This window comes from Bos mutus, chromosome 10, assembly GCF_027580195.1.
Source record: "Bos mutus isolate GX-2022 chromosome 10, NWIPB_WYAK_1.1, whole genome shotgun sequence".
Lineage (NCBI taxonomy): Eukaryota > Metazoa > Chordata > Mammalia > Artiodactyla > Bovidae > Bos > Bos mutus.
In genome coordinates, this window is record NC_091626.1 from 15,076,905 (window position 1) to 15,100,794 (window position 23,890).

The 23,890-nt window shown below is 51.7% G+C and overlaps 1 protein-coding gene across 2 annotated transcripts in view; it reads left to right on the forward strand.

Moving 5' to 3' along the window:
- The window catches only part of CORO2B (coronin 2B), a 148,783-nt gene that overhangs the window by 120,277 nt on the left and 4,616 nt on the right, over window positions 1-23,890 (forward strand). For both annotated transcript variants that reach the window (XM_070377344.1, XM_070377345.1), the window contains exons 3-11: window positions 1,310-1,426; window positions 13,436-13,585; window positions 14,300-14,464; window positions 16,385-16,501; window positions 16,624-16,728; window positions 17,273-17,369; window positions 21,139-21,251; window positions 21,604-21,694; window positions 21,899-22,038. In XM_070377344.1, the coding sequence (XP_070233445.1) occupies window positions 1,310-1,426; window positions 13,436-13,585; window positions 14,300-14,464; window positions 16,385-16,501; window positions 16,624-16,728; window positions 17,273-17,369; window positions 21,139-21,251; window positions 21,604-21,694; window positions 21,899-22,038 (1,095 nt within the window). The remainder of the gene's footprint in view (window positions 1-1,309; window positions 1,427-13,435; window positions 13,586-14,299; window positions 14,465-16,384; window positions 16,502-16,623; window positions 16,729-17,272; window positions 17,370-21,138; window positions 21,252-21,603; window positions 21,695-21,898; window positions 22,039-23,890) is intronic.

The following is a 23,890-nucleotide window of genomic DNA, read 5'->3' on the forward strand; positions in this document are numbered from 1 at the left end:
ACTGGGAAAACCCTTCCTGTTTCCTCCACACACCAAAAATCTCATGTTAAACAACCTGGGGAATGGACACGCAGCCTCTGTCTCCCATTTCTCCTCTCTTCCCTCCCACCTTTGCAGCCAGTAGGCATGGAAACTACCCCTCACCCCAACTCCCCTTGCTCCATCTTTTGTGGACTACATCTCCACTGCAGGATGTCTTTCAAGTCATGTACTGAGCACCTACTGTCTGCCAGACTTGTGAGCTGCTGGGGATTCAGAGACAAGGCAGTCCTGAGTTGCTCATAAACAGACAGAAGCAGACTGCAGTTCTTTGTGATGGTGCCTATAATAGAGGGAAGCGCAGAATACAGTGAGCTCACAGAGGAGTGCTTGATCCGTTGAAGGAAGACTTCCTGGAGGAGGTGTCATCTCAGCTGTATGATAATAACTAGTATCGGGTATGGGGCATTCACTATGATGATAATCTCCACACTAAGTACTCTGTTAAGCACATTGGCTCATTTAGTCTGCACAGCAATACTAATGAGGAACCTCTCATGACAGCTGCACTCTCAAGCTTTCCAGCTGATTTTATATCCACGTGTCTGAAAATAAAGTTGCTGAAGCAGTGAAAGAAAGAAAGAAAGGAAATGCGGAAACCGAGGCCCAGAGAAGTTCATTGACTTTCCGAAGGCCTCTGAGCTCAAAAGCGGCAGAGCTGTGATTCAAACACAGGCCTGTGTGGTTCCAGAGACGGTGCTTTCAGCCTCAGGGCGCCTGGCACAGGTGTCTAAGGTGCACACTGAACAAGCCTGTGCCGCATCTGGGAACAGCACCGATCGCATCCCAGGCAGATTAACATGGGCGAGTGTGCCCTGAGATTCAGACCTCTCCGCCGATTCCTGGAGCGCAGGAAAGAGCCGCCTCTTGATCCAAACCTGTCCGGGTCAGCTCCCCCTAGAGATGGGGTGGGAGTACAGACATATGGCCCACGAACTGCCAGGGCTGCTGCCCACCAGGCTTTGGTGGTTCAGGTGGATGGTTACATCTTAACTTTAGATGTTTTTACTTGAGGAAGGGACACCTTTCTCTAAGTTGCACTCAGATGTCGTGTGGACCAGCGTGGCCCCACCCACCCTGCTCTGGGACCCTCCCACCACCATTCAGTGTTGGGAGGATGCAGCCACAGAGCAGTATGGCCCAGCTGGATGCAGGGATCCAAAAACATCAGTGGACCCTCTAGGACCTTCTGGCTGTTCTTTCAGGTCATCCCAGGGCCATCAAACTAATGCCCTTCTCTCTTCTCTTTCTCTCTCTCTCTCCTTGGCAGACGGGCAGGATCGAACCCAACTACCCCAAGGTCTGCGGTCACCAGGGCAATGTGCTGGACATCAAGTGGAACCCCTTCATCGACAACATCATTGCCTCGTGCTCAGAGGACACGTCGGTGAGCAGGAGGGGTGTTCCCCGGGGAGGGTGGGCGCACGGGGACGCCTCCCTGCTTCCTCCCTAAATTCACCCCTTCTCCCTTCGTTGCCCCTCTCCTGCCCTCTTAGTCATCCCTTCAGCTAGCCCCGGGACAGGGAGTGAGGAAGAGGACAGGCAGCCAGTCCATGAACTGTATGGCAGGTCTGCTGCCTTTCCCGTGATTTCATTCGGGGCTGTTGACTTTCTAGGTGAGAACAGAACAAAAAGATTAAATCTGTGATTTGGCACTCATCTGTGATCGCAAAAGGAGAAGGATCAGAAGAGGAACATGGGCAAGGAAGAAGGGGAAAGGGGGAGAAATGGATGAGCCATGAGCAAAAGAGACCCTGTTCTTGCAGGCTGGGTAGTTTTTTCCTCTGTGAGCCATGGTTTTAGGGATGGACACAAGGCTGAGGTTTGTCATGACTTGTCCAGGGACCCACAGTGATGGCCCAGAATTTGAACACCACGCATCCTACCACTTAATGAGGAGAAAGAAGAAACAGGGGAAGGAAAGTGAGGAAGAGGGAACAGGGAGACAGAGGGAAGGAGAAGAGAGATGAGAAGAGGCATGAGATGAGGGAAGAAAGGAGGCAGGTAATTTGGAAAGGGGAGATAAAGAATCCAGGGAGAGCAACATGTGAAGCTGCTTTCTGATCGCCCTTTCCCCAGGCTCTGCTGACTTGTACACGTGGAAGCAGAGTCAGGTGTTGGCAGCCGTGTCTGTGTTTCTGGAGAAGGGCCCCAGGCCTTTCCTCAATTGCCCTTCAGCAATGTCAACACACCAGCCTGGGAGCAAGATGGGATTTCAGAGCCTCAGCTGAGCTAGTGAGGAGGGCTGCTCCAGCCCCTGGTGTTCCCAGATGAGGGAAGATCAGACCACAAGCATCTCTAGTGCTCACTGGCATAGTCTGGGGGCAGGTCATAGACTCCCAGGATATTGGAACTAGAAGAAACTTTGGTGCTCATGTCTCCTGTCTTTCCAGACTGGCCTGAGAGCTCCTGAGAACAGAGCTCGTGGCCTTTTGGTTCTGAATCCCAAGCATCCAGCACAGAGCCTAGTACCTAGTAGATGCTTAGTAGGTATTTGATGGGATGGTTGGTTGGATGGATGGATGAATGGATGGACAAACAGATGGCTAGATGAATGGATCTTTGGATTGATGACTACACTAATGGACAGATCACTGGATGGATGAATAATGGATAGATAGATGAATGGAAGGAAGGAAAGAGGGCAGGATGAAGGTGACTAGGTAGCTGAATTGAATAGAAAGATAAATGAGTACATGAGAATGAATATAGTCCATCTAATGAATTATCCAAAGAAAAAGATTCACAGTAAATAGTCCCCACTGGTTAATAAATTAGGGGGTAGGGAGGAGGTCAGCTGGCACAGTTGTCTAGTAAAAGGGAGTGTTGCGGAGAGAGCTAATAGAGTAGAATGGGCTTGACCAACTCCTAAAAGTCAAAGCCCTGAGTCAACTCAAGAGGATTCCTGAGAGCAGCAACATCAAGGGCAGGGCACAGCATAAGAAAGGAGGGTAAGAAGTTGTGATGGGCACAGTCCATCAGGTTTGGCTACTTTCTGCAGCAAAATGGAGACGGTGACTGGGCAGGAAGGGAGGCTGTGAACGGAGGCCAGGAGCAGAGAGGGAAGGCTTGGGACGCCAGGGTGAGCAGCTGAACTTTGAAGTGAGACTTGTGCTTCTCAAGCCATCTGAACAGGAGCCCCTACACCTGTGCGGCGTGGAGACACTGCACGCTCTGGAGTCAGGGAAGGGGCTGGATGGGTCACAGTAGCTTTGTGGAAGACGTGGAACCCCAGCCAGCTGGGCTGGTGCTGGAATGTGGCTCAGCAGAGAGGAAGGGAGTGCCCAGGAGCGGAGCGTGCTCATGTACGTGTTGAGGGTATAAAGAGAAAGAACATGGGGCTTGGGAGCACAGGGAGAGAGGGGTTGGCCCGGGGCTGCTCACCAGAGAGAAGGGGATTAAGTCTCCAGAACAGAGAGGAACTAAGCTCTCGCTCTGGCTGCCAGTCCAGCCAGCCCGGAGCCCGTGCTGTGACCCGTATGTCTCTGCCCCTCCCCAGCCTCAGGGCCAGAGGTCTTGGCATTGGAGTCAATATCCCCCCTGCCCCTGCCATGGCTGGAAACAAGCCCCTCCTGGAGAAGGGCACACCGAGGGCCCAGGATCACACAGGGGCTTACGTCCCAGACGGACCTGGAACCCAGGTCTCCTGACTCCCAGCCGGCACCCTGAGCAGCTACTCACAGCCCTGGCTTTAGGTAAGGAAACTGAGGCTCAGAGCCTGGAGGGGCTGACAGTTCAGATCCATCTGACACTCAGTCTCTCCGACTCAGCGAGCTCCCTGTGCCAAGCCCATGCAGGGCGCTGAGGGCACACGGAGCAGGGCATCCTTGCCCGGGTCCTAGGAGGGGAGCTGGAAAGGCAGAGGACCAGCCGCCCCCAGGGTGGGGAGAGGAGGCTGGTCAATGCTGCCAGCACCGCTCTGATTGACCTTCCCATCTCTGCCATTGCCCCCTCCAGGGTCAGGCACCCTTCAACCCACTCCAGATCACATAACCATCTTACTGCGCCTCAGACACCACACCCAGAACCAAGGTTAAGAGGTCAGTCAGCACACTTACTGTATGCCAGACACTGTGCTAAATGCCAGAGCTGGGGAGGGAACCAGCTCCCGAAGGGACCCAGAGAGATCCTGGCAGGCCCTGCACGCCCACTCCCCACCCTCTGCTTGTGTCACAACGTTCAGAGCACACTGAGGGGGTCCAGCCGGCCTCCACCCCGCTCCCAGCTCTTTTCCCATATCCCCATCCCTTGAAAACTCTCCAGTGAAGTCCACCCCCCAGGTCCCTTCCTCCCCCCAGTCTCTTCTCCCTTAGGGCATGAGGAGGTCTTCCAGAGTCTAAGCCCCTCCTTTCAGGGATGCAAGCGCATACCAAGCCCTTTCCCAAGGGGCTCCCGTCCTGAGGGAAGGCTGGGGGCTGTAACTCTCCCTGGCATCTGGCAGAATCCAGTTCTTTCCGCCGCTGGGTGATGTCACCTATTGTGAAGGGCTGTGCTTTTTATAGCTTCTGCCGCAGCTAGGGAGGGCGGCTGGCAGGCGGCAGGGAAGGGCGCTATGGCTTCCCAAGCCTCATGCTCCCAGCCCTTCTCCAGCAGCCACAGAGAGAGGTTTCTGACATCTCAAGGAAAGGAGAGAGCGATCCCAGGAGAGCGGGAGGAGAGGGAGGGAGACGGGCCCCTCTCCTGGGCTTAGTATCTTTCCTTTCCCTTCTATTCCACTGCTCCTCCATCCAGCAGCGTCCTCACCCAACCCCCCAAGGAGAGGTGATGCTTCCCACCCCTCCAGGAGCTGGGGGTGGGCTGGGGCAGGATGTCAGCCCTGCTGGAAGCAGCCGGAAGCCACCCACCCCCCTGCCCTCCTACACACACATATAAACTTGGGAACCAATACCTCTTGGAGCTGGAAGGGAGCAACGCACTCCTTTTAGAGATGGAAGCACATAGCCCTGAGAGGCCTTACCAATGTGCCTGGCAGCTACAGAGACTCCACCAGTGTGGAGCGGTGGCTCAATCATTAGGCTTGGGACGCCAAGGGCCTAGGTTCAGATCCTGGCTCTGCCGCTTCCCAGATCTGTGATCTTACCAGCTTCTTTAACCTCTCTGGGCCCTGGTTCCCCTGGTATAAAATGGTTTATCATGAGAGCAAAATGAATCTAGTGTTTCTTGGTTACTAAGAACTTCATAACCATTAATGTGGGCCAAGGCGTTTAGATATCCTGTCCCAGTGAGGGCAGGCTGGAGGGCTGGGACAGAGAGAGACCCAGACTCTTTTTTTTTTCTTTTTTTTTCAAAATTCTTTCCATTATGCACATCACTCTGTGCTTCTTGAGGCCCCAGTACGCCTTTCATCATTGGTTTCCCAAAAGGACTAAGCTGAATGCTAAGCCGTAACATCTAGGAAAGAAATCCCCACCAGGCCCCCCCTCCAATTCAGGACTGAAGGGGTGTTTTGCCATCGATCCAGCTCACCACTGGCCAAAGCGAGAACTAGCATGCTTCCCCACGGGTGACTCATTGCTGAAGCTGCTGATGGTCGGAAGGTTTCTGGGCTTCTCAGGTTCTTCTGTTGGTTCATATATTTAACAAGCGTGTCTTAGGTGTCTATGATGCGCCAGGCACTGTTCCCTGTCCTAGAAATAGGGCAGTGGATTTAAAGACCCCACCCTTGAATGGAGGAGCTGACCATCAGTGGGAGGCCTGGAAGGCTGTCTGTGCCCCAGATGGGGTAATTTTTAGATTCTTGGGGCCAAGGAGTAACACCTCTTTCTTGGAATAGATGAGCAGAAGGACGGACCACACCCTCTCTAGCTTGTCAGATTCCATCCAGGGAAGAAGGAAGGGATGAGCAGGGGTGGTGGTTCAGAGGAGAGAAACAGGGCATTTTCCCTGGTTCAAATCCAGAGTTTGAATCCCAGCTTCTCCCTTCCTAGCTGTGCAACCTGGGCAAGTTTCCTAACCTCTCTGTGGCTCATTTCCTCACCTATGTAAGGAGAGTCATTAATAATACAATGATAATGATGATAAGTAACACATATCCCTTCCTGTGTCCAACCTCACGTGTACCATTTCATTTCATCTGCTGGCAGCCCCTTCATAAGATTCTCAACAGTAGACGCTCAGTCGCGCTCTCTCCTGAATCCTCGGGTGGCCTTTCTCTCCGCCTTCTCTTTGGAGTGATCCGTTTCCCACGTTAGGAACCAGTTATGTGGTCAGAAGATAGCAACGTTAAACTCGGAGGCTCTGCCTCTTGTTTAGGCTAGCGGCGATGCACTCCGTTTCTAGTAGCAAACCGAATAGTTGGGAAGAAATAAGGAGGTGGGTGTTCCAAGACCTTCTGGGCAAGACCTTCATGCTTTTTTTCTTCTCACTGCAGAAAAGACAAGAGAAAAGAGTTGCTCTGACCTCAGCTCTAGGCAGTGTACCTGTGGATTTGCTGGATGGAAATCCTGGGCTCGTGGCTATGTAATGTAGTACAGCTTAATTGGATACTATCGGAAGGCAGAGACTATACCTCATACTTGCCCATTCCTCCCCACACTACTCAAAAAAGCGTTGTTTTTAAGTAAATACTAAGGAGTTGGAATCCGTATCTTTTCCCAGCTACTTAGGACCACTATGAGCTTCGGCTCCTCCTCTGAGCTCCTATACCACAGATGTAGGCAGTAAGTACTATTTGCTGTAGCTATGTAACAGCAGTTCCCCTAACCAGGGCTTTCTGTCACTTAGTAACAGTGTTCTCAGAGGGGCTGAGTAGGCCCTGGGCCTAAGTCACTAGCACTTAGTCACTAAGTGTATCAGAAAGCAGAGAGATCCAGCCGGACACCTTCATAATCACATAATAATTTTAAAAAGGAAATGTATTTGCATTGCGTAAAATGGAGACAGACTTCATACCACATTCATTGACTATGTACGGGGCCACAAAGCACATATGAAAAATAGAAATCACATCTAAAATGTGACCTGTCTAAAATTTGTATATAATCTTTAATTAATATTAAGTAAGCATTATTATGGAGAAGGAAATGGCAACCCACTCCAGTATTCTTGTCTGGGAAATCCCATGGACAGAGGAGCCTGGTGGGCTACAGTTCAGGGGGTCGAAAAGAGTTGGACACGACTTAGTCACTAAACAACAAAGCATTGTTAAGTATTACTAATGTATTAGTCATCTGCTTGGTAGGGTATATAGTTTATTTCGTCTTTGTAACAACGATAACGGTAGGTGTAATTATTCTTACAGTTGAGAAGACTGACATTCAGAGAGGTTGAACATTGGCTGAAGTCTCGCAGCCGATAAGGTCAGAGCCTGGGTTGGAATGGAGCTGGTGGGCCACAGAGCTCTGGCATTCTCAGCCACGTGCTCCCTCCCCTATGCACCAGGACACTTGGTTTTGCAGCTTTATGAACTGTGCCTCTCACCCGCCTTGCTTTAGCTGTGTCTGCCGTCGACCCCGCCAGACTGTGAGCTACTGGCTAAGGACTGGGCCCCAGTGTCCAACACGTGACCCAGGGAGTGACTAGGTATATTTCGTTGGCTTGATTGTAACTGACTTTAACTAAACAGGGCTCTGACTCAGGGATTTATGAAAGGGACAGTCCCAGACACAGCTGGCTTAGCTGGAGAAAGCGCTTTTGCCACTTCTCCCCTCCCCTTCCTTCCAGAAATCCGATTTGGCGGACTCTACTGGGCTTCCTGTTGAAGTAACCTCTTCCAGAGCAACCTCTGAGCAGATCTACCTACCGCGCCCATCCACTCTTTGTTCCCAGCAAATCCCTTGAATGTTTAGGGATTGGAATTCCTTTCCAGCTACTTGGGCCCTCTGTGAACTCCAGCTCCTCCTCTGAGCTCCCGTTGCGTGTGCTGCCAGCTGTTAGCTGTTGTGGTGGATCAAACAGAAGTAGTCTCTCTTCCCCAGTGATAACATTCAATGGTGTCGAAAGCAGAGAAGTCTGGAAGATTAACGAATACTGTCTCAATATGCAGCAAGGCTTCCCTTGTGGCTCAGCTGGTAAAGGATCCGCCTGTAATGCCTGGACTGGGAAGATCCCCTGGAGAAGGGAAAGGCTACCCACTCCAGTATTCTGGCCTGGAGAATTCCATGGACTGTATAGTCCATGGAGTCACAAAGAGTCAGACATGACTGAGTGACTTTCATTTTACTTTATGCAGCAGAAGAAACTGGATCCCAGGAAGCGAAGTGGCTGGAATCAAATGGGGTTTTAAGGCAAGACTCCCCTTTCCTTCCCTGTGGGGCATTTTCCACCTGAGACCCAATTCTAGCAGTTATTGGTGAAAACAATTCTTGGCTTCCCCCGATGCAGCCCTTCGTTCCTCTGGACTTGGAGCCAGTCCAGCGGCTTGCCTGGGCATAGACACCACCTGCCACCCCCTCCCCTTTTAGCCCCTTCATTACCAGGCAGAGCTGTCATGCCAACAAACCAACCTGTGTGGGCAGCTAGAAAGCCTCACACTCACAAGGACCCTGAAGTTCAGATTCATTCAATACTAACCTCTGAAAGGCATGTATCTCTCGATTTATCATCCGGATGAGGAGCCTGAGGCTCAGAGAGTTTAACTGGCTTGTCTAAGGTCATCTAGTTGGGCCCTCGGAGAAGGCAATGGCACCCCACTCCAGTACTCTTGCCTGGAAAATCCCATGGATGGAGGAGCCTGGTAGGCTGCAGTCCATGGGTCGCTAAGAGTTGGACATGACTGAGCGACTTCACTTTTACTTTTCACTTTCATGCATTGGAGGAGGAAATGGCAACCCACTCCAGTATTCTTGCCTGGAGAATCCCAGGGATGGCGGGGCCTGGTGGGCTGCTGTCTATGGGGTCGCACAGAGTTGGACATGACCGAAGTGACTTAGCAGCAGCAGCAGCAGCAGTTGGGCCCTGGGATTACAGCCTGAATGGACCCACTCTTCACAGCTTCCCTGGTGTCTCTACTTTACCCTGCCTGTGATGCGACCCAGGGATGCCTCAGTTAGCTGGATCCTCAGGAATCAGGCTGTTCTGGAAAAAGTGTTTCTTCTGAGACAGCCCAAGCAGGGCTCCTCGGGTCCAGCCTCTGGCTTCCTCTGTCACCTGCTGGCCTGTTCCACACCAGCCAGGCTGACCCACCCCTAATTTTCCACCCACTGTGCCTGCACCCACTCACAGGAGTCGTTTTTCTGTCTCCTCATCTTTCCCCACATTCCCAACCTGTCTTTTCAAATGTGGGTCAACATCTCCTCTTCTAACCCTGCACCTTGTGGATCTTCCCACCTCATCACCCTCCAGACTGGATTCAAGCTCCCCCATTCCTGTGCTTCCATGGGCTCTCTGCCCTGTGACCCCACTGTGTGCCAATCAAGAGCAGGCATGGGGTGACTTCAGCATCCATCCCGTTGGTACCCAGGGCCTGGCTCATAAGAGGTGTATATGGAATGAGTGAGGCTCAACTTTCTGTTTCAAAGATTTTTCTTACAGGCCAGATTTTCTCTCCTGTCTCAGTCAGTGTGTATGCACTGAATGCCGTGGGCTCGTGTGTGTATGTGCTTCTCTGCTGTCCTCAAGATACAGTATGAGGTGTCCGTAGACAAGACCTTTTGCCCCCATACACCTCCACGTTGGCCTATCTTCCTGCCCCTTAAAGTTTCATCCCCTTGACTCTGAAAGCATCTCAAGCTTCCTGTCAAGTGCAAACAAGGGTAGTCTATCAACATGGAAAAAGATGCTCAGTGTTGCTAAGAATCAAAGACCTGCAGATCCAACAGCAGGGAGATGGCATTCTTGAAAGTGAAAGTTGCTCGGTCGTGTCCGACTCTTTGTGAGGCCATGGACTATATATAGTCCATGGAATTCTCCAGGCAAGAATACCGGAGTGGGTAGCCATTCCCTTCTCCAGGGGATCTTCCCAATCCACGGATCGAACCCAGGTCTCCCACATTGCAGGCAGATTCTTCACCAGCTGAGCTGCCAGGGAAGCCCTTCTGATCCAAGAACAAAAACCTGTGGGCTTTTTAATATTTTTTTCTCGATACTGCGTGGGGGCTACCCTCTGGTTACAGCGCACCATGGGCTTCTCATGGCAGTGGCTTCTCTTGTGGTGGCGCGTGGACTCTAGGGTGCACAGGCTCCATAGTTGTGGTGGGCAGATTCAGTTGCCCTGTGGCATGTGGAACTTTCCCAGACTAGGGATTGAACCCGTATCCCTTCCATTGGCAGGCAGATTCTTTACCACTGGACCACCAGAGAAGTCCCCAAAACCTGTTTTTGAAGGCACAGTTTTAGAGATATAGGTAAAGAAACACAGACTCTGCTGGTGAAACCTGGGACAGCTTTGAAGGACAATTTTACAGTGACTAAAAAAGTGAAACACTGCTAGGCATGGGTCTTACAGGAATACTCCTGGCCCTGCCCAAACTTGTATGTCAGGCCTCATCATCACAGAATGAATCGCAACAGTGAGAAAAGTGGGCAGAGCCCAGGTGTCCATTCACAGAAGTTGATTAAATCCATCATGGCATGGCCACAAAGCAGCTGTCCTTCTGGCCACTTAAAAAGCTAAGGCAGGGCCATGTGAGGGTGTGGAAAGATGCCCACCAGCTCTTGTTACATGAGAGAAGCAAGTCGCTGAAGTGTATGGATCATAGCATCCCTTTGGATAAAAAAGAAAGAAAGTGGAAGGTATTGAATGTGTGGGGGTTGTGTGTGTAACACAAGCGTTTTTTAGTCTCCACTCTTCAACAGTCACCTTCCTCTGGGACACTGGAGGACAAGAAGAATGTGTCTTTTTTTTTTTTTTGGCTCTGCCAGGTCTTAGTTGCAGCACCCGAACTCCTGGTTGCTGCATGTGGTATCTAGTCCCTTGACCAGGGATTGAACCCTGCACTGGGAGCACAGTCTTAGCCCCTGGACCACCAGGAAGTCCCAAGAATGCATGCCTTACTGATGACTACTGAATCATCTACCTTGGTCCCCACTCCACCCTCTCTGCCACTTCTATGTGAGACCTCATCTCATAAGGCCTTTGCACAGGGCGGTCAGGGAAAGACCGTGGAGCACACTGGGTCCCCTTTCTGTCACCTCCCTCCCCCCAGCTGCCACCAGCATGCTGGGCTGTGTGGAGTGTTGGGCTTTCCTAGAGAGCTGGGACAACCACAGGAAATTATAACGTTGAGGATGGAAAAACATCAAACTGTCCCTAATTATAAACTTTTTCTCAAATATGTTTTTTGAAGCCGAGAATGGTGCTCCCAAGAGTAACCATAAATCCCTGGCTAGACCTGGAGCCTCCCGTGATCTATATGTTCAGAGCTGGGTCTTCAGGGGAACACATGTGTGGGAAATACTCATTTCTATACTCTGAGGATAAAGTGCCAAGAAAGGAAACCACATCAAGGGAATTCCCTTAGGGACACCCCCAGTTGCCAGCCTTGCTCCCCTGTCTTTGGGATTGCCTTTGGCTTTCTTTAGCATACTTCCCTTATTTGTTCTGAGCCATCATGATTATCTTTGAATGGTTAATATTGCATATTGCTATGACATATTAAATTACTAATGGTGGTCACTTAGAGTGTTTCTGAATTTTCTACATTGCAGCGAACATCCTCATGCATGGAGATTTTTGCTTATATTGAAATTTAAGAGCAAAATTACTAGGTTGAAGAATATAATACAAATGTCTTTATAGTTCCTACTAAAGGCGAAACCGGAGAAGGCAATGGCACCCTACTCCAGTGCTCTTGCCTGGAAAATCCCATGGATGGAGGAGCCTGGTGGGCTGCAGTCCATGGGGTCGCTAAGAGTCGGACATGACTGAGCGGCTTCACTTTCACTTTTCACTTTCATGCATTGGAGAAGGAAATGGCAACCCACTCCAGTGTTCTTGCCTGGAGAATCCCAGGGATGGCGGAGCCTGGTGGGCTGCTGTCTGTGGGGTTGCACAGAGTCGGATACAACTGAAGTGACTTAGCAGCAGCAGCAAAGGGGGAACAATCTGGTAAAGATTGCCAAATTGTTTCCAAAACAGAGTTGCTCTGATTTGTAATACTACCAACACCAATTGAATCCATAAGCTCCAGTATAATCTTGTCAACACTGTTTCTTTCAGTTAGCTGTTTTATTAATAGAAGATTATAAATGGTATCTCAAAGCTGTTTTCCCTGTTTTTCTCCTTTCTAGGAAGTGTGGAGTTCAGATTTTCAAAACATTTGTTATAAAGGTGTCCTAAGCTGTAATCACATGTGCTTTTTCCTCTCCACTCAGTTAGATCATAATAAATAGTATTAATGATGATGATGATGATAATTATAACAAGAACTATAATCCCATAGGTCTTTAGAGCATTTTATACTTTACAAGTTTTTACAATCAGTAGCTTATTTTATTCTGCCAGTAGGCAAAGCAAGGTAAAAACTGCACCCCCCACCCCATTTATAGTTGAAACTGTGCAAAGTATGTTTGGCTTGAGAAACAGAAGCCTACCAACATTAACATAATAATCAAGGGGTAATTCAAAGATCGAACTTCCCTGGTAGCACAATGGTAAAGAATCTACCTGCCAATGCAGGAGACGCGGGTTCATTCCTTGGGTCAGGAAGATCCCCTGGAGAAGGAGATGGTGACCCACTGTAGTATTCTTCCTGGGAAATCTCGTGGACAGAGGAGCCTGGCAGACTACAGTCCATGGGGTCCCAAAAGAGTCAGACATGATTTAGCAACTGAGCATGCATGCATGCAATTCAAAGATGACAGAGAAACTGCTCAGTTTCTCTCTCTGGGGTCACATGGTCACTCCTCTCTCTGAATTCCACCTTCCTCTTTTGTTCCCACTTGTTTATCAGCATCCGCAAGACAACCTCCAGGCTCGACATGCTTTCAGCTCAGGGTCCAGCACCTCAGCCTTCTCTGCCCTTAGTTCATCATCTTCAGGAGGCCTCCCAGCCTCCCAGATGGGTTTCCCTCTGCTCAAGTATCCATTCTGGGTGGGGGACAGAGTGAAGGACAGGCCATGTGGTACAAACAGACGCTGAGGCTGAAGGCATTCATAGACGGGCGTGGGAAGGGAAGCAGAGATAGGCTTTGAACACAGCACTTGTTAAAATTTGCTCAATGTGTGGTCCTCTGGGCCTGGCTAGACTGAAACAATAACAAACATGCCAGCGATAATAGTTGCCAAGATCTGCAGAGATTTCTTAGAGAAGATCCTCCCAAAGGCACAGAGAAGAGTGTCTCTTTTCTCTCTAATCACCCCTTGCAACCTCCCCCCACCCCCCAGCCTCAGCCAAGCTCTGCCCACTGCCCTGGCCAGGAGGTGTCTTACTAGGCAGATCTGGTGTCCAAGGAAGGGGCAGCAGGGGCTTCTCCTGGCCCTGCCCCCACCAGCCTTGGCCCTCCTTCCGCTCTGCAGGTGCGGATCTGGGAGATCCCCGAGGGTGGGCTGAAGCGGAACATGACGGAGGCGCTCCTGGAGTTGCATGGGCACAGCCGGCGTGTGGGACTGGTCGAGTGGCATCCCACCACCAACAACATCCTCTTCAGTGCTGGCTACGATTACAAGGTGGGCAGCCAGTGGGCACGGTGGCCAGAGCCAGCTCAGCAGGGAGGAAGAGGGAGAGAGAAGGGCATCTTTAGGGGGCTGTAGGGAGCACTGTTACTTTCCCAAGCCTGTTAGCCAACATCACATCCATTCATTCACTCATTCATTTGCTCATTTGACATGCACACAGCTGGGCATTTTCTGTGTGCCCATCATTTCTGCAGTCCACAGAAGCTGGAGGCATCTTTACTGCCTTCTCCAGCCCTGATATACCAGAGAAGCATGCCCTCTCCATACCTGAAACTAACACAACACTGGAACTCAACTATTCTCTAGTAAAAATTTAAAAAAAGAAAAAAAAATGCCCACTCTATGCCCACACTCTCCACCTGACCATCTCTTAACCAAGAAGTAGTCTCTACCCTCCTAGTAGGAAAAAGAAGAACCCAAAGCTGCTGGCGGGGAGAATGGAGCCCCAACCCCTACCCCAGGTATGCCCTCAAAATAGATATGGAACCCAGCCAGGAACACTCATCCTTTTTGCTAGAAGTAGGAACTGAGCCCCGGCTGGGGCTGGGATCTGCCCAAGGACAGTGGTGGAGTTGTGTGACAGGGACACATCCACCTTTGATGTAGAACCCACTGACACAGTCCCGCATCCCCACGCACGCGACCCTGCACAGGGCATCTCTCCCAGCAGGGCTGAGCCTGCCTCCTGCGTGTCTGCCCTCCCAGGTCCTCATCTGGAACCTGGACGTGGGTGAGCCGGTGAAGATGATAGACTGCCACTCGGATGTGATCCTCTGCATGTCCTTCAACACTGACGGCAGCCTGCTCACCACCACGTGCAAGGACAAGAAGCTGCGTGTGATCGAGCCGCGCTCTGGCCGCGTCCTGCAGGTGAGGCCCCGCATCTTTCTTGAGGGGTAGGAAAGGTATTGGGACCTTGGGCTCTGCTGTCAGCCAGCCCTGGAGGAAAGACTGTGCTGGCTCCCCTCTTCCGTGTACCCGCCCTGCACCTCTGGGGACCAGCCCTGCACCTCTGGGGACCAGCCCATTTGTTCTGGGCCCTTCTCTGCTCGTAGGAGCTCTGCCTTGTTTTGGCTGCAGAGGGACCTCGGTAGCCTCTCTCATCCCCACAGACTCTACCCCTCTCCCCAGATGGGATTCTTCTGCCTGCTCTGAAGACCAAAGTGGTGACCCCCTTCTGTACATGAATCCCTGGGTGCTCATCGTGGGCACAGGAGGAGGGGACTTTGGACTCACTGCCCAGCCACCTGCATGGGATGAGATGGTAGAAGGTGCCAGCCTCAGGGGTGGTTCCAAGTGGAAAGGTGGATGGTGAACTAAGCTCCAGTTTTGGTCTTTGATTCTGGGTCTTGACTCCGAGGAAGGGATTAGGTGCCATTTGGGAGTAAGAAATTTACATTTCTTGAGTACCAAGTCCCTGCTAATAGTGGCACTAGATGGGTTGGAAAATTTGGATGGGAACTGAGGTTTACCTCCTAACACAAGCAAGACTGATGCATTTATCTTGGAAAAACCCAATACTGCAGGACCAGAAAGTCGTCTACAACAACTGCTATTACAAACAACAATCACCATGGTTATTAGTGTCATTAGTATTTACTCAGAGCTCACTGTGTGGCATGCACTATGCTGTGGGCTCCGCGCCGCCCTCCCCCCACCCCCATTTAATCCTTGTGACGGTCCTCTGAGATGGCCGCTGCTCCTCTTCCCATCCATTTCCCTCATGGGAATACTGCTTCTCGGAGAATGACAGACCGGAATCTCAGAGTTACAGGAGGAGCTAGAATTCAAACCCAGCCAGCTGGACCCCAGTGCCCCTGCTGAGCAGAAAAGATAAAACAGCAGAGACCTCCAACCTCCGTCTCACACCCAGAGAGGGTGAGGTACTCCTCTATGGTTCCACTTTTTGGCAGAACTTGGAACTAAAATCCAGAGTGAGTGACGCCAGCCCAGCTCTCTGCACTGCCCCACCAGCCTCTGGTTCCTACCTGACGCTGACTCATCTTGGCAAAGGGCTGGTGTGTGTTAGGAGGAAAAGGAGGTGCCCAGAGGCAGGAGCAGAGGCAGAGGACGGCCCAGTTAGAAGGAGGTCCTGGTGAAGTGAGTCAGCCAGCAGTGATCCAGCGTGAGTCCCGGTTGTCCTGAGCCTCAAGCTCCGCATCCTCAGAGAGCCCTTGCGGTAGGCGTTGTGGTGACGGCGGAGAGATACCCCAGTGAGGGCACTTGGCACCCGGCCCAGCGCCAGCCCTGCCTGGGGCTTGGTCCATGTCCCCATCCGCTCTGGGATATGGTCTGGTTTCCTGGTCCAGGGCTCCGTGCTCCACAGCACCTGTATTCATTTCCTGTGGCTGCTGTAACAAGCTACTGTAAGCGGGGAGCCTTACAACAGAAATCGATCCTCTCGCACAGTTCTGGAGGCCAGACGTCCACGGGAAGGTGTCCCCAGCTTCCGGGGGCTTCCTTGGCTGGTGGCCCCACCAGTCCAGTCTCTGCCTCCACAGTCACGCCACCTTCTCTCCTTTCTGCATCTGTGGAATCTCCCTTTGCCTCTCTCTTCTAAATAAGGACGCTAGTGATGGCATTTAGGACCCCTGAGGGTGATCCTGGGGAGTCTCCCCATATCGAGGTCTTTCACTTAAAATCACATGTGAAAATCACCCTTTTCCAAACAAGGAAACATCCACAGGTTCGGGGAGTGGGGACACGGATATGTGTCTGGGGCCCTCCAGGCAGCCCAGCCCCATACCCTAGTGTCTGGGGCCTGGCTCACCAGCTCTCTGATTCCATCAGGAGGCGAACTGCAAAAACCACAGAGTGAACCGGGTGGTCTTCCTGGGGAACATGAAGCGGCTTCTCACCACGGGGGTCTCCAGGTGGAACACGAGACAGATCGCCCTCTGGGACCAGGTCAGCCACGGGAGGCGAGGAGGAGGGTGATGTCAAAGGGTTGTAGCCCCGGGGCCTTGCTGGAGTTGGGGAAGGTGAGTTGCCATCCTGCCTGGATATTGATCCTGGGCCCCCGCCTGCAGGAGGACCTGTCCATGCCCCTGATTGAGGAGGAAATTGATGGGCTCTCTGGCCTTCTGTTCCCCTTCTACGACGCTGACACCCACATGCTCTACCTGGCTGGAAAGGTAGCGGAAGGTGGGGGAGGGACGGGGGCAGCCTGTGGGAGACCTCTGCCCCCATGGGGCCCTCAATCCCTCCCTACCTCCCAAGAAGAGCCCAACCTCTGCCCTTCTCCTGACCCAAAACGGCCCCAGTGTCTTCTATCAAAACCTACCCTTGCATCGGATGCTCATTTTACTCGGGTGTCAGTGACTGAGGCTCCCTTGGGGGTGGACTGGAGCCAGATCTTACAGGGGAATAAGGATCAGAGCCTGGAGAGCATCATCCCTAATGATGTGATTTGAGGCACCTGCCAGGAGATCTTGTTTGTCGAGAAGACTGTCTGTAGGCCCACCAGCATACACACACCCGCCACACACACACCACCCCACCACCCCCAGCGAGTCCTGCATGGCATCCCCAATGGGGCCTAGAAGCCAGGCTTCCCGTGGCCTTTTGAGCATGTTGGGGGCTGGTGGAGGCTCTCTTCAGTGGCCTCCTGGACCAGGATCTGCTGAACCCCTCCCCTGCCCTTCCTTCTTCCTTCCCTCCCTCTCCCCTGGCCCCCAGGGTGATGGGAACATCCGGTACTACGAGATCAGCACGGAGAAACCCTACCTGAGTTACCTCATGGAGTTCCGCTCCCCGGCCCCGCAGAAAGGTCTTGGTAAGGGGGCCCCGGGGCTGCCACGGCTGTTACACTATGAGAGGAGAGACTGGAATTTAGCTCTTGGGTCACCTCTCCCCCACAGTGAAAAATCAGCCTCTGAAGGTCAACTCATGGACCAGTCAGAATAGAACCTCCAAGTGCTGCCCTGTGAAGGTCAGCCTACTCTTCCTCAGCCAGCCTGTCACTGCCCATTTGACCGGTTCCATCCATCCACGGTGCTTGGCGTCCTCCGCCATTCTGGCCATCAGCAGCCGGCAGGGGTATGCGCGGTCCCTGCGTTCCTGTCTGCAGATGGGGAGGCTGAAGCCCATTGTGGTTCTGACATGGTGGAAGGAGGTTCAGTAACTACAGCTCAGAACTAGGTCCAAGTGCAGGCCCCTTCCTGAAGCTGCTGCGAAGCCAAGACCCCCAGTCCCCCGAAGCAGCTCTGTCCTTGCTGAGAAGACGAGAGGAATTCCAGGGGTCCCCTCCCTACCTCCCCAGGCTCTCCAGGTTCTGAGGCAAATCCCAGAGAGGACTCCAGGATTGACGAGTGTAGTGAGTCTGTTTTTCACTCCCACTCTCTCCCACCACTAAAGCCTTACTATGAAGTCTTTGTGCCCAGGGACTCACACTGGGGGCATCTGACCCAGCAGTCCGCATGTGGGGTCCAGATCACCCAGTGGAAGAAATCTCTGGAGTGGCTCTATTCCCTTCTCTCCTAGAGCTTGAGTCTGGCTTTGTCCTTCTGAGGATCTGGTGTGATGGACAGGGCCTGAGGGCCAGCTTCAGAGACATCAGGGCTGCAGGGGCCTAAGGGCCCCCCGCCCCAGTGACCAACAGCAAACTGAAAAGCTAGAGATATGCCTGAGGTCCTGATGACCATTCCACTGACTTCACCCTTCCCCAAGGCTCTGCCACCCCCACCTCCCTCACGATCACCCCATCATCAATTAGTATAACAAGCAGCCTGGACTTTGGAGTCCAAACTGGGTTTATACTCTGATTCAGCTGTGCCCTTAACCCCTCTGAGTCTTAGTTTCCTCATCTGTAAAATGGGATTAAACCTACTTTGAAGGGCTGTTGTAAAGCTTAGAGGTCATGTATACACAACACTTAGCAGAGTACTTGGCTCCGTCTGCTCCTTCACATAGTCATTCAACAAGCGTTTATTGGCTACAACTGTGTGCCCAGACCCTCGCTTAGTCCAGGGGTACAGTGATAAATAAAACAGAACATGGCTTCTCACACTGCCCACTGAAGGGAAGACAGACAATAAACAAATACGTAAGGAAAAAATTTAAGTTAGTAAGCTCTAAGAAGAGAATCAAATGGGATCATAGAACAGAGAGTGACAAGGACTGTTTTAGACCAGGTGACTGGGGGAAACCTCGCTGTGGAAGTGACATTGTAAACTGCGATCTGAAAGGCAGGAAGGGGGAAGAGTAGTGCCAGCAGAAAAAACAGTTAGTGCAAAGGCTCTGAGGCCAGAACAAGCCTGGCATGTTCTAGGAGCAGAAGGGAGGTCAGTGTGGCTCAGCATAGAGTAGTCTGTGGAACAGGCGACAGACGGGGAAAGTGTTAGGAGATTAAGTTGGAGAGGTGGGCAGGGGCCAGATCCCATGGGATGCATTAGACAGGGTGTATTAGAGTTCTCCAGAGAAACAACCAAGTGTATTTATAAAAAAGGAATTGCAAGGATTTGGCTCATAATCACAGAGGCTGAGAAGTCTCACCATCTACCCTCTACAAGCTGGAGCCCCAGGAAAGCCAGCAATATAATTCAGCTCAAGTGTGAAGGCCTGAGACCCAGGGGAACCAATGGTACAAAACCCAGTTCAAGGGCAGGAGATAAGATGTCCCAGCTCAAGCAGCGAGGCAGGAAAAAAGGGCAAATTCCTCCTTCCTCTGCCTTTTGCTCCATGCAGGCCCAGAATGGATTGGGAGATGCCCACCACCCAGCCTCACTGGGGAGGGCCATCCACTTTACTGAGCCCACTGACATATAATGTTAACCATCACACAGGGAGGAGTTGGGATTTCACTGGGAACTCTTTGTAGAATTTTATTCTTCTTGGGCTGGTGGGTAGGTAAGAGTGGGACCGTGTGACATGATCTGAAAGGTTAGTTTGAGATTGCTGCGGCTCCTGTAGGAAGAATGGATTTGGGAGACTGGATGTTGAGAGGGCAGGAGGCAGGCAGAGACCAGTTAGGAGGCTGCTGTGGACTTCTAAGCAAAAGAAGATGGTAACTAGGGGGATGGCATGGAGATGAGGATGGATCCAGGAATGTTTAGAAAGTTGGGTCATCAGGACTTGGGGAGTGGGGAGAGAGGGGGTACTGAGGATAATTATTTCTGCTTGTCCTCCTCACCTGTGGTCACTGTTGAGCACTGACCATGAGCCAGGCACTTTCTGCAGGCTCTGGGTGGCTACTTAACTCACCCTGGGCAGGTAACATAGCTCTAAGTGGCAGAGCCAGGACTCAAACCCAAGTCTCCTGGCTTCTCACAGTACCACAAAGCCACTTCCCTCCAGGTTCCTGAATTCTTTGCTCTGGTAGAGCATCCTTCCATTCCAGATGAGGAAAGGTAGAACCTTCAGTCATATTCATATCCTGGAGAAAGAAATTCATGTTGTCTGTGCTCATCACTGCTGGGCAGTTAACAAGCATCTTCACACTCAGTCTCTTGAGGGGCCACCACTGGACTCCTTTAGGCAACCAGGGAAGCTAAGGCTTAGAGAGGCAGTGATTTGCCCAAGGACTCCCAGCCAGAAAGGGGAGAGAATAGAGATTCAAACTCAGGATCCTGTCCCACCCCAAAGCTGGTGTGTCTGACCCCACACCGAACTGCTCCCCCAGCAGGTGTTCAGCTGATGCAGCTGTTAGGGCTGTTGTGTCTGATGCCCACACAGACACACATGAACACACGCAGACACACATGCATGCACGTGTGCCTGTCAATCCTAGAAAGCACATGACGGAACAGCAGTCTTGGGCTGCATGTAAACCTCTGAGTGCACAGGAGAGCGTTCTCCTTCTTTCTTTCTTCCTTCCTTCCTTTATTTCTGGCTGTGCTGAGTCTTCATTGCTACTGGTGGTCTTTCCCTAGTTGCAGCAAGCCCGGGCTACTCTCTGTTGTGGTGTGTATACTTCTCATCGCGGTTATTAGTTGGCTATCAGACTGGCTCATTAGTTGCAACTCATGGGCTCTAGAGTGCAGGCTCAGTAGTTGGGGCTGAGTTGCCCTGAGACATGTGGGATCTTTCCAGACCAGGGAGAGATCGAACCCAAGTTCCCTGCAGTGGTAGGCAGACTTTTAACCACTGGACTACCAGGGAAGTCCTCTCCCTCTTTCTTCCTCTATGAAGACTGGGAGCACAGAGGCTTCAGGATACCAGTTCATTTCAGCAGGTGATGGGCTCTGAGGTGTACAAAGTGAGTGGGCAAAGCCCCTTTCTCTCTGCCTCTCAAGAGTCTCACCTACAAAGAGAATGGATTAGATTCAGGTAGTTGTGCAGCCCCTTGCAGGTCTCAAAGGCCCCCACGTCTACAGTCTGCACCTTGGTGAAACAGGTCTGGCCCATGGGGCTTATTTGAGAAGTTACCCCTAGAGCCAAAGCCTGACTCGGGAAGCCCCCGGCCCCTTCCTGTCCACTGCATGGGTCCTTGCCTCCCAACCTAGTGCCCTCCAACTGCACCTTTCCCCTGGCCAAGGTCATCAGGAAGGAGGGTTGCTGGGGGGACTCCTGGGACCCCATGCAGCCGTGTGTATGCCTATCCGCAGGGGTCATGCCCAAGCACGGGCTGGACGTGTCTGCCTGCGAGGTGTTCCGGTTCTACAAGCTGGTGACTCTCAAGGGCCTCATAGAGCCCATCTCCATGATCGTGCCCCGGAGGGTGAGTGGGGCCGGGCTGGCTGCAAAGGGCCCCTGGCATTGAAGGCTGACTTCCTCACTACTGGGGCTATGAGCCTGGAGGAGCTCAGAAGAAGGAGGTGTTTTCCTGTGGATTGGGGTCTTCAGGCCTAATTTGGGGTGCAGAGGGTGAGGGCCACTCCAAGGTGAGGACAGTCTGGCTTGCTAACGAAGGCAAGGTGGGAATTCCAAGTGGGAGACACTGAGTACCAAGACTTGGAGCAGAGAGAGCAGGTATGTGGTTGGAGGTCAGCGAAGGGGAGTCTCGGACTGGAGAGAAGGGGCCTTCTCAGCAGTCCCCCACCTGTCCACTCTTCTGCTCCACCCCACTGCAGTCGGATTCCTACCAGGAAGACATTTACCCCATGACGCCGGGCACGGAGCCAGCTCTGACCCCTGATGAGTGGCTGGGAGGCATCAACCGAGGTACCACCAGGGGTGGGCTTCCCAGAAAAGAATGGGAGACTGCAATCTTGGCCTTCAGTCTAGCCCACCCCCTTCCCCTTGCATATCCTCCTCGTTGAACTCGCCCTCACACCCAGCCAGCTGTCAGGCGTGGTGTCATGAGAGCCACCATCACTGGAGAGTCCACAGGATAGTCGGTGAGAATACATGCCTTGCCTTGCTTAGATCCTGTGCTGATGTCTTTGAAAGAAGGCTATAAGAAGTCCCCCAAAATGGTGTTCAAGGCTCCCATCAAAGAAAAGAAGAGTGTGGTGGTCAACGGAATAGATTTACTAGAAAATGTCCCACCCAGGACAGAGAATGAGGTAAGAAAAATAAGTTATTGCCTCCAGACACACTGGCAGAGCGAGACCTTTGCATTTCAATTATGAGCTTCAGGCCTTTAGGCCAGCTCGGTTCTGAGGCATTTTTCTTTCTGTGACAAATACCATAAGTAGCCTGCTGTGGGCTTCTGTTGCCTCTGACCCCAATAAATAGAGGCTGGGCTATGGTGGGGATATTGATGCCCCTCCCCATCCCCACAAATCCCAGAACCTGGAGTTACATGTCCCCATGTGAATCCATATCAGAATGTCCCTGTCATCTGCAGTTGTAAATTCCTGGCTCACGAGGGAAACCAGCCTCATGTGTTACAGCACTGCCTTCCTCCCTGGCATGGCAGCTGCCGCGAGGTCTGATGATTTCCTGTTTTTGTGGAAGAGGCTGAGTGTTTATGAAAGTACTCTTTGTACCATTTGGAAAGGGAGCAGCTCTCTCAGGGCAACCAGAGCTGGGCCTTGTCCACGCCCCCCAGAGGCCTTGCCTTCCACCACACCCTTGGTCCCTGGCACAAATACAGTTCAGCTCAGCCAGGATTCATGGAATGCCCACTGTGTGCCAGGCCCTGGGCTGGATGCAGCTGAAGTGGAGAGGCTGCAGGGAGCCACCTGCATCTGGCTCTCTCATTTCCTGGCTGTGCCTGAACATGTTTCCTGACCTTCCTAAGTCCATTTCCTCACAGCAAAATGGGGATGTGAAATGCTGTGAGAGTTAAAGAGATCGTCCCTAAGTGTCTAGCACTTTTCCTGCTCACATGAGATGCACAGAGAGGCTAACTGCATTAGCTCTTGAGAAGGGGGCAACAGAGGATGAGATGGTTGGGTGGCATCACTGACTCAATGGACATGAGTTTGAGCAAACTCCAGGAGATGGTGAAGGACAGGGAAGCCTGGCGTGCTGCACACACAACAAGAACCATGTAACAAATTACCCCAAGACTTAGGGACTTAAATCCCACAAATGTTTTATTATCTCACAATGTCTGTGGGTGCCTGTGACTCAAGGTCTCATGAAGGTGTGAATTGTCAGCCAGGGCTGCAGTCACATCTGAAGACTCACCCGTGGAAGGATCTGCTTCTGGCTTTCCTTGCTTGGTTGCTGGCAAGACCCATTTCCTCATAGGTTGTTAGACCAAGGGTCTCATTCCCCCAGGAGCTGTCAGCCAGAGGCCTCCCTCAGGTCCTTGCCACATGGACCTCAAAACAGGACAGCTCACAGCATGGCCTTGAGGAAGAGAGGGTGTCAAAGGTGGAAACCACAGTCTTTTTGTAAACTCCCCTTGCAAATGGCATCCCAGCACATCTGCCATATTCTATTCATTAGAAGCAAGTTACTGGGTTCAGTCCATCCTTGAAAGGAGGGGCATAACATGGGGGCCATCTTATAATTATCACTGTTATTCATAAAAGTATGATCATTCCTGACCACCAAGGCTTAGTCTTACAGGTAAAATTGACAGGTAAATTTTTAATTGCTATAAAATATGTTTATGTGCCGTTATAGAGGGATGCTCAGATTTCTAAGGCTGGATGAAACTATGATCAATGGGATTTGCTTCAAAATAATCACCCAGGAGAGTGGTACAGGGGAAGTAGGTGAAAATAAAGATGAAGCAAGAGTGGTTACATGTTATTTGCTGAAGTTGGAAGTTGGGTACTTGGAGGTTCATGGTGCTTTTCTTTCTACTTTTGTATATATTTGGTGTTTTCTTTAAAAGAAATTTTTTATGTACCCTGACAATGTAGGCATAGTTGAATTGTTGCGAGCCTAGGGCCTTAATAAGAGCCTAAACTTTGTTCTAGTACTGGGTGTAGAGAAAGCAGGGTTGAATAGCAGTTA